This window comes from Primulina eburnea, unplaced genomic scaffold, assembly GCF_022965805.1.
Source record: "Primulina eburnea isolate SZY01 unplaced genomic scaffold, ASM2296580v1 ctg368_ERROPOS200000, whole genome shotgun sequence".
NCBI lineage: Eukaryota > Viridiplantae > Streptophyta > Magnoliopsida > Lamiales > Gesneriaceae > Primulina > Primulina eburnea.
Genome location: NW_027331185.1, coordinates 52602 through 67448, shown reverse-complemented (window position 1 = coordinate 67448; position 14847 = coordinate 52602). Strand labels below are relative to the sequence as shown.

General features: G+C 33.3%; 1 protein-coding gene across 2 annotated transcripts; it reads right to left on the bottom strand.

Moving 5' to 3' along the window:
• Nucleotides 1-6675: 6675 nt before the first annotated feature.
• Nucleotides 6676-14560, bottom strand: LOC140821020 (auxin response factor 19-like). Of its 2 annotated transcripts, XM_073181409.1 has the most exons (13): nt 13365-14560; nt 12196-12308; nt 12023-12118; nt 11816-11872; nt 11415-11570; nt 11232-11316; nt 11036-11126; nt 10796-10960; nt 10509-10704; nt 9319-9457; nt 7566-9232; nt 7289-7479; nt 6676-7217 (listed from the first exon to the last, which is right to left on the bottom strand). In XM_073181409.1, the coding sequence occupies exons 1-13, from the start codon at nt 13405-13407 to the stop codon at nt 7037-7039; spliced, it is 3180 nt and encodes a 1059-aa protein (XP_073037510.1). In that variant the 5' UTR covers nt 13408-14560; the 3' UTR covers nt 6676-7036. The 2 variants fall into 2 exon arrangements, with proteins under 2 accessions (XP_073037510.1, XP_073037511.1); XM_073181410.1 differs by lacking the exons at nt 11816-11872; nt 12023-12118; nt 12196-12308; nt 13365-14560 and having other exon boundaries at nt 11465-11570.
• Between the last annotated feature and the right edge of the window lie 287 nt (nt 14561-14847).

Genomic DNA, 14847 nt, shown 5'->3' with positions numbered 1-14847 from the left:
CATATTTTGTGAGACAAATCTCTTATTTGGGTCATCCATGAAAAATTGTTACTTTTTATGCTAAAAGTATTACTTTTTATTCGAATATCGATAGGGTTGATCCGTCTTACAAATAAAGATTCGTGAGACCGTCTCATACACAACATCCATCTCCCGGGTTTTTTTTTAAAAAGATTATAAATAAAAAAACTAATTGTAAAAATGTTGCAAAATTAAAAGCTTTACAAATCTAGTGCAATCCGGAATCCCGAATTCCGACATTTTTTCAAAAAAAAAAATAAAATGAAGAATCCGTGGCAGAGGGAATTGAATCCGTGCCTTAGCGACGGTTTTATAAAACCGTCGCAAAAGGCGACGGGTTAACTAAAACTGTCGCTATTGGCGACGACTTATTAAAACTGTCGCTACATGCGACGGTTGAACCGGAAACCGTCGCTACTAATCCGTGACAGCCTTCCACAGATTCTGTGTCATTTTATCATTTTTAAATAGTGATACTTTTCATTTTATCACCGAAGCCGAGCAACTTAGAAGCAAAATTATTACTTTCGATCACCGAGCATCGAAGATTCTTTCCAGCACCGGTCTTCTTACTTTTCAATTTAATTATTAGCGTAAGTCTTCTGCACTTTTCAGAATATTAAGAAGTAATAATATTTTTTTGTTTAGTATATTTTATATTGTTCGTTCATTATATCAATTTTAATTTTTAAATAATAACAATAGTTATAATATTAATTATATTATTGGAATTGTAATACTATAATTTAGAATTTTTGAAATAATAATAAATATACTTAAAATATTATTATTATAATAAATATAATTATTGTAGATATAATTATTGTAGATATAATATTATATCAAGTAAATAAGACTAATAAGAATATATCAAGTAGATATAATTATTGTAGATATAATATTATATCAAGTAAATAAGACTAATAAGAATATATCAAGTATTATTGTAGATATAATTATTGTAGATATAATATTATATCAAGTAAATATAATTATCAAGTAAATATAATTAAGTATATTTATTATTATTCCAAAAATTCTAAATTATAGTATTACAATTCCAATAATATGACTAATATTATAACTATTGTTATTATTTAAAAATTAAAATTGGTATAATGAAAGAAATAATTTTGCTTCTAAGTTGCTCGGCTTCGGTGATAAAATGAAGAGTATCACTATTTAAAAATGATAAAATGACTCAGAATCCGTGAAAGAGTGTCAAGGATTCAGTAGCGACGGTTTCTTTTTTAACCGTCGGATTTAGCAACGGTATTGATAAGTCGTTGCCCATGGCAACAGTGTTGGTTAAACCGTCGCTATTGGCAACGGTTTTATAGAAACCGTCGCTAAGACACGGATTCAATCCTTTTATTTTTTTTATAAAATGTCAGAATCCGGGACAGTGAGTCCCGGATTGCACTAGATTTGTAAGACTTTTAATTTTGTAACATTTTTACAATTAGTTTTTTTATTTATAATATTTTTAAAAAAAACCCTCCATCTCCCACCCATTTACTTCAAATCTTACACCAAAAAAAATATTTTTAAAATATTCTTTTTATTTTACATATATTAATTATTATATTTTATTTAATATATTTTTAATTATGACTAATCTTTTATTATTAATAAATTTAAATATTTTGGCACAATAACGCAATCCCGTTGTATTTTATTAATTAAAAAATCATAAAAAAATTAGTTTTTAAATATTAATAATTAAAATAAATAAATAAATATTTTAAAAATCAACAATGATTAATTTATAATTTTTATGATTAAATAACTAATTATTTAAATAATAAAACAAATATTATATTATTATTTAAATAATATTTATAATTTAAATACAAATATTCATAATACATATAAGTAAAAAAATTAAAAATTTATTTAAAAAGAAAATACCCATACGCCAAATTTGGCGCAGGAGGAAGGGGCTGCGTTATTTTGGCACAATAAAGTATCCCCATTGGAGATATAAAGGTTGTGCAGCTTTGGAGATGGCCTTAGGGTGTTGTAAAATAGAGTAATAGGTTTGAGATGACGTAAGACAACAAAAGTTTAGTACTTCAATTTGGATTTAATTAATGTCAATTATGTCATCAATAAAAATGTCATTTCTAAATCTAATCAACGTGGACTTCTTCCACTCTTATATAATACTTTGTTTCTGAAAGATTAATATATAGTTTTTTTTTCAAAAATTAAAAATTTTTGTATAGCATGACAGTAAAACGCCATTAGAGTTTATTTCATCGTACTTTTTAATGGCTGAAAATGATAATCATAAAAACTTTTGTAAAACGGTTTTATGAATCAATTATGTGGGACAAATATTCTATTTGAGATGAATAGAAAAACATGGTTTTTATATCTCAGATGTGATGAACATTTATTTGTGTTCGATGTAGAAATTACATTATTTCGAAATTAGGGTATTGTAAAATAGAGTAATAGGTTTGAGATGACGTAAGACGACAAAAGTTCACCACTTCAATTTGGATTTAATTAATGTCAATTATGTCATCAATAAAAATGTCATTTCTAAATCTAATCAACACGGACTTCTTCCACTCCTATATAATACTTTGTTTTTGATATATTAATATATAGTTTTTTTTTTCACAAAGTAAAATTTTTTGAGTGGCATGACAGTAAAATGCCATAGAGTTTATTTTATCGTATCTTTTAATGGCTGAAAATGAAATTCCATTTTTAGTTTTATATATATATATATATATATAAATTGATTTCAAAAAAATAAAATAAAATATATATATATATATATATATATATATATATATATATATAAATTAATTTTACGAGATAAATATTTTATTAGGAACATCCACGAAAAAGTATTATTTTTTATTGTAAATATGAAAATCATTGATCCGTCTGGCGAATATTGATTCGTGAGACCGTGTCACATATTAACTATTTATAATTTAATAATTGAATCGATCGGTCCACGATATTAATTAGACGTTCACTTTGAGAAGAAAATAGGATTTTAAGAATACAACTAAAATCCTATTCGCTCAATATAATTGCTACATATCTTGTGTTGGTCCACTGACATGTTAATTGTACCATTGGATAATTAAATAATAAATTAATGTGGATCATAGTTATAAAATAATTTTTTTTAATAAAATCACTTCCATTAAATAAAACAAAAAGATAGTACATGTCCAGAAGAAAATCTACGATTACGTGCTCTAAATCATTAAATCGTTATTACAAAATATTAATAACTGAAATTGTACTAGGAATACAACGAAAGCTAAGAATTTTAATATCTCCACTACCGACTTTCCACTCTCGAACATAACACAGTTCCTTGAAGTACAACACATCTCATTTTATCTAGAATCGAATTACCTCGATAAACGCCTCCGAATGCTTTTAAGTGTAGCAGTCAAAGATCCCACGAGCTTCCTCATTCCTAGCCACTCCCTAACGCCATCCCAAATTCTTCTTGAGAAAGTGCACCTGAAATGTGGCGCTGCACTGCCACTGCCACTGAACCAACCCTCTAGTACTGTGGCTGAGGGCCGGGGATCTCCCTGTCATTTGTCTTGTAGGGAAATTTCCAATCAAAACCAATTATTTTATGTGGCGGTGTGTGCTGGCAAGATGGGGTCAAGAAATTACTAATTACGCTCATTTATTTCACCACTTTAGTTATGATCAGTCTTCGACTCCAATTAATATACATATTTTTGCCGGATCGGGGGCAGATGGATTATTTGTGCAAAACTGGGCCATTGCCGGCTGGTTTGCCCAAATTTTCTATTACCTATTCAGTTTTACTGCACTTTCCCACGTTTCTTTTAAGGCAAAAACTTGTGTGAGACGGTCTCATGAGTCGTATTTTGTGAGACAGATATTTTATTTGGGTCCTCCACGAAAAAATATTATTTTTATGCCAAGAGTATTATTTTTTTAATTTTGAATATCGGTAGAGTTGACCCGTCTCACACATAAAAATACATGAGACCGTCTTACAAGAGATCTACTTTTTTTTAAATTAATTTTGCTTTTATTTTCATGTGTTAGTTGAATGTATATGAAATATTATTTAATCGTGTTCTTAATTACAAGCATCGTGGTCATTTTTAATTAAATTTTAATACACAATTAAATAAGTACGAATGCAGATTAAACATAAGTTTCAGCATTTATAACATTTTAAACTAATTTTTTTGGAATATAAAAATCGAGAGAAAAGTTTAAAATAAGATATTGAGAATACCAATTATAACATGAATTTTTAGTTTATTTGTATTATAATTTAAAATAATATGAATTTTTTTTTAAAAAAACTAGTTGGTTAAAAATCCCCAATCAAAATATTTCTTTGGCTTCACTCCCTACCCACAAAATTGTGGTACTATGTCATACAAAATGTGGTACACTTCATGTGGAAATGTGGTACTAAAAAAGTACCTAGGGACTGAACACAAAAAAAAAAACGACGGCTGGGGAATGAAGGCCAATTTCTCGTTAAAAGTATCTGAACGCAGCGGCGGAACACAAGAAGCCACGAGACCTAGCCAGAGGAAGAGCTCTTTTTTCGAGCAGAAGATAGAAATGATGAAAATCTTGAAACCTCGTGTTTTTAATTCCACTTTCTTAATAGGTTGATAATATATGAATATATTTATTATTTTTGCAAATTAAACCAATGCCTTAATTACATATTTGGTCAAAATTAATACCTGAAAATAAATTATTTTTTGGGCAACTTGCGCTACAGCCTAGGTAGTGGTCATACTTTATTAAAATGAAAAAAAGAAAAAGAAAGAATAATCATAATTTCCAATTCAATTTCAGTACTTCCCAAAACTATATCAAACATAGATTTTTATTATGCCGTGCAACATTTCCTTTTATCAATAATCACAATATCATATCCATGCAGCCACTAAAAAGTAAATCCTAATTCCTAAGACTTAGCTGAAAGCAAAATATAGGTACAATGTCCATATTCATCTAAAATTAAATGATAAAAACTTGTGTGAGACGGTTTTACGGGTCGTATTTTGTGAGACAAATATCTTATTTGAGTCATCCATGAAAAAATATTACTTTTTATACTAAGAATATTATTTTTTATTGTGAATATCGGTAAGATTGACCCATATCACATATAAAGATTCGTGAGACCGCCTCACAAGACACCTACTCAAATTAAATATATAACCCTTAAAAATATCGCAAAGAGCCTCCACCACAAGCTTCTTTGAAATACCAGCATCGCACTCTGTCACTCCAAAAGTCTTCCTCATTGGCAGCAACCGAACAAGATTCTTTCCCAATACATGCTTGCATACTTGATCAATAAAACCCAAAAACAAAAAAACAAAAAATTGAATAAATTTTAAATATAAATAAGCAATTAATTTTGTGATGAATATTTCAAATGAGAGCACCTTCTGGACTATAGGGAGTGCATCTTTGGGGGATGTACAATTTCCTCTTCTGGATGAACCACAACTTCCTCCCACATTGCCAAAGCTCGCGAATTTGATCTCGCGAATCGACCTCCCTTCACCTGATAATATCTCTGAGTGGATTCACCGCACCCAGTGCCACATTTATACTCCCAAAACGGATCACGATAGTCGCATGGATCACTGAGACCAATCGTTGGTAGTATATCTTGGCCAATATCGTCCAAAACTATTCCCATTGACCCAAGCCAGACCTTTCCCTAACCCTAGCAAGTCTACCACGACGGGGTCGTCGCCCAGTGCTTGAAACTCGTTTGCAAAAAACGGAAAAAAAATTAATTGCAAACTCTACACTTTTCCTATCCTCTTAAGTCTTAACACATTACAGTTTTTAAACATATATTCATGACCTTACCAAGTGAACATTTGGTCAAACAGGAAGCTCTCCAGAGTCCAGATTGCCATTGATCAGAACCAGATTTCGTACGAGAATCAAATATTTCATTATTCCATCCTTCAATTCCAATCTTATACGCCCATTCATGGCCTGTTACATCTTTGATGATCGCCTCGTCGCCATGCCTCGCTTCGATATATATAATCCGAATCCGATTCATAAAAACTTCAACTTTGACATTTGTAACCAAAATAAAAGAATTTGGTTTCTGATGCAGTTAGATTTTCTGTTTTTTCGGTTTGGATTTTTAGGTTTTTAAATTAAATCGAAATTGGAATACCCTACCTATTTGGACCAATATGTGTAGGTGGTTGAAACAAACAACACTTAATTTATTTTGTTTTATTTCCTACAATATTAGTGGTATAATTATTCGTTACAATTATTTTAATTAATTTTTAATAAATTTCTTTAATCATTCCAAAAAAAAAATCCTTAATTTTTTTTTAAATATAAACAAGTTTTAAGATTTATGATAATATTTTAAAAGTATTTTATGTATATAATATATATATATATAGATATATATGATTATAACTCCTTTGAATTACTTATTTTGGTAATTATAACAATAAAAACTTCTTATCCACCAAACACATCAATATTTTAAATTTGTTTAAAATAAGTTTATCCAAAAAATGTAACATATTATTTTAAAATAAAATCATACACCTTATAACTTATAATAATTTCTTAAGTTTTTTTAAATAAATTTAGCTAAACCTCTAAATATGAGCGGCTTTATAACTATCATTGAGTTTACAAAGCTATACATTGTCTCTCTTACATAATAGCATATGCTATGTCTAAGCCTAAGTAAGACATCAAATTTACATTTAATACACCCTGTTCAGGTAAAAGGTTATCTTTATACAATTCACTGAATCATTATACAACAGAGCCTCTACCGTCGACAAGTCGACTTAAGAACTACAGGGAGTCGCTATTTTGGGACTGTGGTCTTTGTCCAGAGGATAAACAAATAAATTTAACTTGATTCCTGCATGATCAAGTTGCTTTGTTCCTGGTAGTAGGAAAGAACCGAGCATAAGTTGGACAGCAAGAACATAGATAATATCAAACTTCAGATTGTTTAGCGATTAAACGAAGTGGCTGAATTGTTGTCATACTGTCCTCTCCATGCATTACCACTATCGGTCCTGCTGCAAGCTTGGTTCGGGATAGGCATCTGACCAAGATCGCCATCCAAACTCATTTGCTGCACCTCAGCAGATGATAGGATCTTTATACTTTGAACGCAGCTCACAAACTCCCTGCCGTAATAAGAATCGGAAAATGTTATAAAAAGTTTGACATCAGAAGAGAAGTTACAATTGATACTTACTCCCATGGATCATCTCCGACAAGTAATATGTCATTTTCATGGTCTACATATACAAGCTTCCACTCGGTTCTCTGTGGATCTTCTAGCAGACCTTCAATGCCAAACATGCGTGCAAGGTCATGTCTAAGCTCGTCATACCCCTTGTAACGGGTGACATCCACAGTTCTCCCCACCGAGCCACGTTTTTGAACCTACAGTAAGTTTATCAACATTACTAATAATAAGAAAACAGACTCAAAACTCTGAAGAGAGAAGGGTGTCTTTGGGGGAGACCAACCTTAGCATAAGTTCGCATACGAGGAGCCTGGTTAGACCACAACCCACCGTTCAGAACAGCACTTTCATTAATTGCAACCTCGTTCGAACAACCTGGTTTAAAAGATATGTTTGGCAATCCAAATGATTGAGAATTGATTCCAGATGACAAATCTGTATCGATGTCCCTCGGAGGGCCACTGTAGTTAGAAAGTAAGTTCTGTATATCCTTCCCTGAATCATAACCCCTCGACAACAAGGCATCAGGTGCCAATCCATCAATATTACCAGTGAATGGAAGACTATTCTGTGTGTGCGACTGAACATCAGTTTCCAACCCATTTAATGGAAAATTTTGTTGGAGGCTACCCGTATCCTGGCAATATGATGTCGCAGTAGATGCAGCATCCAAACGATCAGTAGCAGTACCCTTGTATTTAGGCTGTTCAGTTGGTTTAGAGTTGGGGAATTCGTGTTTCATCCTAATATCGATCTTGGTATGAGTTTCTTGGGCCAAATTATTGGTATGGTGGACTGTAGAATTATCTAGCAAAGTTGTCGGCCCAGTTTGATACCTGTTAAAGAAGTTTGATTGTGAAGCCTGAAAATTATTCTTCGAAGGTGATGTTGAACATGATGGGGCATCCCCCTCCACACGTCCCCTGATATTTTCAAGTGGAGATTTATGTTGGAACTGATTGATGGGAAATTGTGGAGATTGGACCGAAGAAGATCCTGGAAAGGCGCTAATATTTACTTTTGGAGGTAGACAGAGATTTTGGGCATGCTGGTTTTGTTGCAAGTGTTGTTTTGGGGGACATTGAGCTTCCAACAAGGGATTTAACGGGGAAGACAACTGCTGCTGTTGATGCTGCTGTTGTAGTTTCTGTAGAAGTTGCAGTTGCATTTGCTGATCTGAAAGATTTTGTTGAGAAAATTGTTGCATTTGTGGCTTTTGTTGCTGCAACACCGGTAATGGAGCTTGTTGCAATTGTAACTGCTGCTGTTGTGGTCTCTGCAAGAGGCTAGATTGTTGCTCAACGGGTTGTGGGAAAACCAAGTCCTGAGTCATTGACGTCATGGGAAATGTAGTTCTGTGAACCAATGAATCATTTTGCTGCAAATGCGCATGTCCAGTCAATATCTGTTGCTGTTGAAGCTGAGGATACACTCCCATTTGATGTGAATTTTGGTTTGATGCCTGATCCAAAGTGACACCATTCGTCACAGGAGGCAGCAGCATAGGTTGTGGTAGCCGCTGCTGCGGCAACTGTTGCAGTGTGTGCTGAAGGAGCTGTGGCTGAGGTTGCGGCAACGGCTGCTGCTGCCTCAGTTGTGGCTGCTGCGTGTTTGTAGGAGACTGCAACATTTGCTGGACTTGTTGCTGTTGGCTAACTTGTAGATTCGGAAGATTCCCCTTACCGGGTGGAAGATTATGTGAAGCTAAAGATGGGTTTTGAAAATTCAAAAGTTTTGTGTGGTCATCGATGCTAAGGTTACCTTGTAGAACAGATGAATTGGGAAATAAGCCCGCTTGATTGCCGGACAATTGATTATTCTGTTGCATGCTCATCCATTGGACTAGACTAAGGCCCGGAAATATCGAGCTTGACGCATCTTTTATGCCAAAATCTTCTGCAAGCCAGGGCATGCCTCGCTTGAAAATATTTTCCATATCAAGTTCATCATCTGATTCCAATATTTTGGTATCAGGAAAAAAAGAATAGACACCGGCGCACCGCGATAAATTAAATTATCACCACATAAGTATGTACCTGGAAAACTTGGATGTTTGGGGAACTTGGGTCTGAAAAAGGGAGGCGGGCAAATGTAGAAGGGAGTAACAACAGGTTCCACTTCCCATATAGAGATTCGACCAGGGCGTTCTCCAGCAGTTGATTCATCCCATCCAACCTATCATTAACAAAATTTCATGTAGAGAAAGAAATTAAATGTTGTACAAAATACATGAAAAAAATTCTAATAAAATAAAGAACAATTATGATGAAATTTTAATTTAATAATTTAAAACGAATGAAAGGTTTCAATGAAAAATTCAATCATGTTAAAATATATTTACCACATATACCGAAAATTTTAATTTTGAAATTAATTTTCAGGTCAACAATATTTTTTTTACCAACATTTTATTAGATTAATTTTAAATTTTCTTTTAAAAGATACTAATCCTTTCTTATAATTACCATTTATTCATATTATATAACGTATATAATATATCTTAAATATAATATAATGTATTACAAATATTATACAAAATACAGATGTTAAAAATCAAATCAAGCGAAGCTAAACCGATTTATTAATAATAATAATAATAATAATAATAATATATATATATATATATATATATATATATAATTGAAAAAAAACGATAAAATAGATCTTTTTGTATATTATCTTGAAAATAATAATAATAACAATATGTGATTAATTTTGAATCATTAAAGTGAGATATAGAAAGTAAATTATATAAATATAATAAATGAATTTTTTAAGTTGTGTGTGTATATAGATATTTCATTTTGCTAATGTTATTATAATTTTATTAATATTATCATTACTTAAAATGTTTGTTTTCAATATTACTATATTTATTTAGTTTATTATTAGATATTATTATTATTTATTTTTTTTTTATGTATTTTCAAAAATAATAAAAATATCATGTTCGGTTAGAATTCACAAAACTTTTAAAACAATTCAATTCAAAAATTATTTGTTAAATCATTGGATAAGAAAAAATAGTATACCCAAATATTTGAGGGTACCTTTGTCATTTGAAGTAAATAAAAAGTTTAAAAAAAAGTTTTAGCTACTTTGAAAGGTGAAAGACTTGATAGCTAACCAACTTTTTATGAAGGGTTTTCTGCTATGTAGGCATTTCAACCTGCTGAAATGGAAACTAATGGCATCGAGCACATATTTGAAGAACAGGAAAAACTACCTGAAGATTTCGCCACTGCGAATTTTTCCAGCGCACAGAATCCATATCGCTTATTCCAGTAACTGTACCCATGTATCGGCGCACTCCTGACTCCTCAGTCTCAAACATCATCCTAAATCTCATACCCGGGGAAACTTGTGTGTACATTGCTTTATTATACTTGGCCAACGGAATCACGAACTCCGAAGGGCTAGCCCTGTCAATATCGAAGAAATATGCCACGAGAATTTTCAAAAAGTAGGTTTCTAAGTATACTAATGTAATATATCAAATTCAAAATTCATTACCTTGGATTATAGAATATAGTGAATGGACTACTATTCGCAGCAGCATGAGCAGCAGCAGCAAGAATACCAATATGCATGCTATCACTAGATATAACAGATGAAGAAAGTGCCGGTTGCTGCCTATTTGCTCGCCGAATACCAAGTAGAAGCTGTGACTTTTCGTCCCTAAGTTGTCATTTGGAAATCTTTATTATGGAAGTGATAATATTTTGTCACAAATTGTTTAAAATATTTACATACTTTATGAAAAGAACAGCATCACCAGCTATAAGTCTTTTCGAGCTCACAAACACACTCCAACCTGTCGTCAACAAGTGTCTTTTCGGTTGACCTGGTTCCAACCATAAATAGTATGTCTGAACATTTTTGGAGCTTTTATCGATGCCAAACAAAAAATATATATGGAACGCATGTAGAGATCTCTAACATAGAATACCTCGATAAATATGTCTGAATGTCCAATTTTGGTCATGCAAATCTCTAGCAGACAGCTCCTGTGCAGGAGGTTGCATTGAGAAATCCTACAAAACAACTTTTCCATTACAAAAAGAACGGGGTGAAATCTACTCACTGCATATTAAACTTTACATAACAAGTGCCAGTATATAATAGCACATACAAGAGGTGGAAAGATCTTCTCAGCTGCCCGACGAGGAACAGAAAACCCACCGTGAGTGCTTGTATCACTTGCTGTCAGATTTTTGCAGAAAAACTCGGCAGGTTGTCTATTGTGCTTTAGCCCAATATCAGATACAAGTAATGCTTCCTGGTCATACTGTAAGATACAAGTCAAACTATTTTCAGACTGATTGTTTCATCATTTCGGCCATCACAATGTGGGTGAAACTTCAACAAGTCCTTAAAATTGTAGGTAAAAAACCATTCAGCGAGTTGAGTTGACCATTTTTGTAAAACGAAACGAAATAAAGACTCGTGCATGTGCCAGAAGACATGCAATATCATGTAATGATACTCCATAAAATATTATTTAAAATAAACAGGATAAAATAGGCAACAGACCTTACTCACAGGTTGAAGAGTCATCTGCGCATAGACCTCATCAGTTTCAACATCAGCCTGTTAATAAATACATCATCAAACATCAAATAAATAATTTAAGGCGCAAGCATTTATCATATCGAGCATGAACACAGAAACGAAGGTTATCTATTCAGGGATAAAGCATCAATTATAAGAATTTAATGGGAGATGTATAACAAATCATACATGTAAGGTGACATTCTGCAGCATGCAAATCAACTTCGAAGGAAGATTAGGATAACTTGGGATGCCATCTGTCTCTTTCTGCATCGATGCTGCCACCTGTTGCCGCAAAAGAATTCTTCCATTGGAAACTAAAAATGTCATCGAATTTCCATAAGTGGAGACATGAAACATACTTGTTCGCTGTGACCTTGAGGAAAATAGACCACATGGCTTCCAACAGGAGGCAAAGCAACCAACGGACCGGCACATGCGTGCCACAACTCTGAATTGATCATCTTTTTATCCCCTGTTTTGATTAAAACAGATATAATGAAACATAAAACAGAGACACATCCAAGTTTCTGGTCGACATAAAACATAATCTTCGGTGTTTTTATTCCATTCGATTTTTTTCTTTTCTTTTCTTTTCTTTTTTGCCTTGGACCAAACCTTGATCGTGAAAGTCTTTTGTTGAAAGTTGTACTTCATGAGTTCCAATTAGTAAAGGCGCTCAAGTGCATTTTCCAAGTAGGGGAACTTGTCTTTTAGTTCCTTTTTTAACACCAATTTAGCTATAATCATCTCTCAAAGTTCCAGCCTAAACGATATGTACATGAAACAGTGAAGTGCCAGAACACACTAGCAATAAAAATGTTCAGATGTTTGGTTGGTCTGTTCAAACTTCCCTTCAGTCCAAAGACTATATGCAGCACCGCACACGAAATTGTTCCTAGCCCCCAAAATCCCAATCCTAGTTGGGAGCTAATGCATATAATAAGTGAATAACAAGAAATTACACGGAATGGATCTAATTCGCTTTCACCAAGAAATATTATTGAAAGAAATGGATTTCCTCATCTTTTTCTCATTGTTTCCAGTTTTATCTTTCTGATGTGAGCAACGATCATTAAAGTAGAGGTAACTAACTTAATCCGTATTGCAAGGATTATCCAAGTTTTTTATTTTTTATGTATATGAAAATCAGCCAAGAAGATGAATCCAAAGTCATGCGACAGCAAAAAATTACAATTTCAGCCCTTAAATCTCCATCCAATTCCACGTCAAAGCACAGGAAACTTGTTCTACCAAACATAGAGAAACCAAGACAATTGATCCACAGGTAATTATGACAAAATACTGATAAAAGTTAAAATTCAATCTTAATGCATGATTTGCAAGTTTATGAACCAAAAAGTTCTTGAACTTTCCTTTCACACGATTAAAGAATTTCCAAATTCCAAGAAACACTTCAGCTTTTCAGCATGAAAGTGAGGGTAAAGCACAAAACGAGAAAATGTTTGGGTAAATAAAAAAAAGGAAAAAGAAAGAGATGTTACTGAGCCAATGCATAAGAAGAACACACCTTCTCCAGAATTTGTCACAAATCCACCAGAAGGAATCTTCATTGTCAAAATTTTGCTCTTTACTCTGCAGAATTTAACTCTTTTCACCCAAAATTTCTTCTTTCCTCAGTGCCGCATCCACCAACTTTTGCTTCAATTCAAAGAAACTGTCGTTCCGAACAACTAGAGCAAGTTAATTCAAAGAGTCTAAACTTTTCAGCAAGTGATTTCCTCTCAAACAACCAAAACTACACGAAGATCGCCTTTTCTCGTTACTGCATAATCAATCTTCCAAACCCAACAAAGATTAAATTAAACCGGGCAGATATTTTTCAAAGATTGACTGAAAAACCAGTATATCTTCTCCTTTTCTTATTTCCAAAACTTCCCCAGAACGGAATCTCCTTCACATCCAAGATACTGCCAGTATTTTCTTAATTTCAATAAAACACAAAATTTACACCGCTAAAACTGGAAGCTTCAGGGCCCAAAAGTGAAGACAGTAAGAATTGACCCTCCATGTCGTACCCGGCTCTGTGCGGCGGAGCTTTTGGCCGCTCTGGTTATCACGCGCGGATGAAATCTTCACCGTCGGTTTGTATCTCCCCGATCTATAATTTTTGTATACAAAGTTTTTCTAAATTCCAAGCCGATTAACGCCAGATTTTAATTTTCTGAAATGGGAAACTGCGCAGTTTCTTGGCCAAAAAAAAAACTGAAGTACGGTGACTTTCCGGGATATCGGCGGGCATATATGTCAAGAAAATATTTTGAACAACTTTTCCTTCAGTTGTCAAACCTCCCAAAAAAGAGCGAGCCCATTAAACATCGAAGGTCACTGTACAGTCTCAGGTCCCAAAAAATCTTGAAACTGGTAGCCCTGAAAAAAACTTGCTAAAAATGGAAAACCTAACCCACAAGGTGATGACAGAAATCCAGGCAAGGCGGAGCAGCGGGGAACAAGGCGGCCGGAAAATCAGAAGCTAATGAAAGTAGAGCTTCGTAAAGCAAAAAGTATACTGAATGGAAACTGCCTCGACGTCTTAGTATTTGTTTATATCATACCAACGTAGTCCAGCTGTAATGGATCACACTATATCATAGATTTTTAATATAGTAAATGGGTTCTTTGTCCAGAATATGGATTACTATGTTGGGTTGTGGAAAGAGAAGGCCGACATACCGGGTTGAAGAATACGAGGCATCCTACGATCGGGGTGAGGATTTACTTGAACTAAATATCCCACGCGATCACTGAGACTTCACCATGAGACTTCACCATTCAAGATTAACTGGCTTTTGGTTTTTATTTTTATCGCTAGCGCAAGCGATCCCTGGTTTATTGTCTCGAGTTGTAAAACGAGCCTGACAGCCCGCAAAAACGGTATATTAGAAAACTTCTTCAACCCGCCGCGAGTTGCGTGTTAAGTGAGTGAACTCTCCAAAAATGAATAATTAATCAAGTAAAAATACAAAAACAACGCCAATATTTGACATTTCAAA

Excerpts from the sequence above, each read along its gene's own strand:
- LOC140821020 (XM_073181409.1), bottom strand. The coding sequence starts at position 13,407 with ATGAAGATTCCTTCTGGTGGATTTGTGACAAATTCTGGAGAAG. Across the intron at positions 12,309-13,364 it reads TGTGACAAATTCTGGAGAAG|GGGATAAAAAGATGATCAAT; the intron begins GTGTGTTCTTCT and ends TAATCAAAACAG. Across the intron at positions 11,873-12,022 it reads TGCAGAATGTCACCTTACAT|GCTGATGTTGAAACTGATGA; the intron begins GTATGATTTGTT and ends ATTTATTAACAG.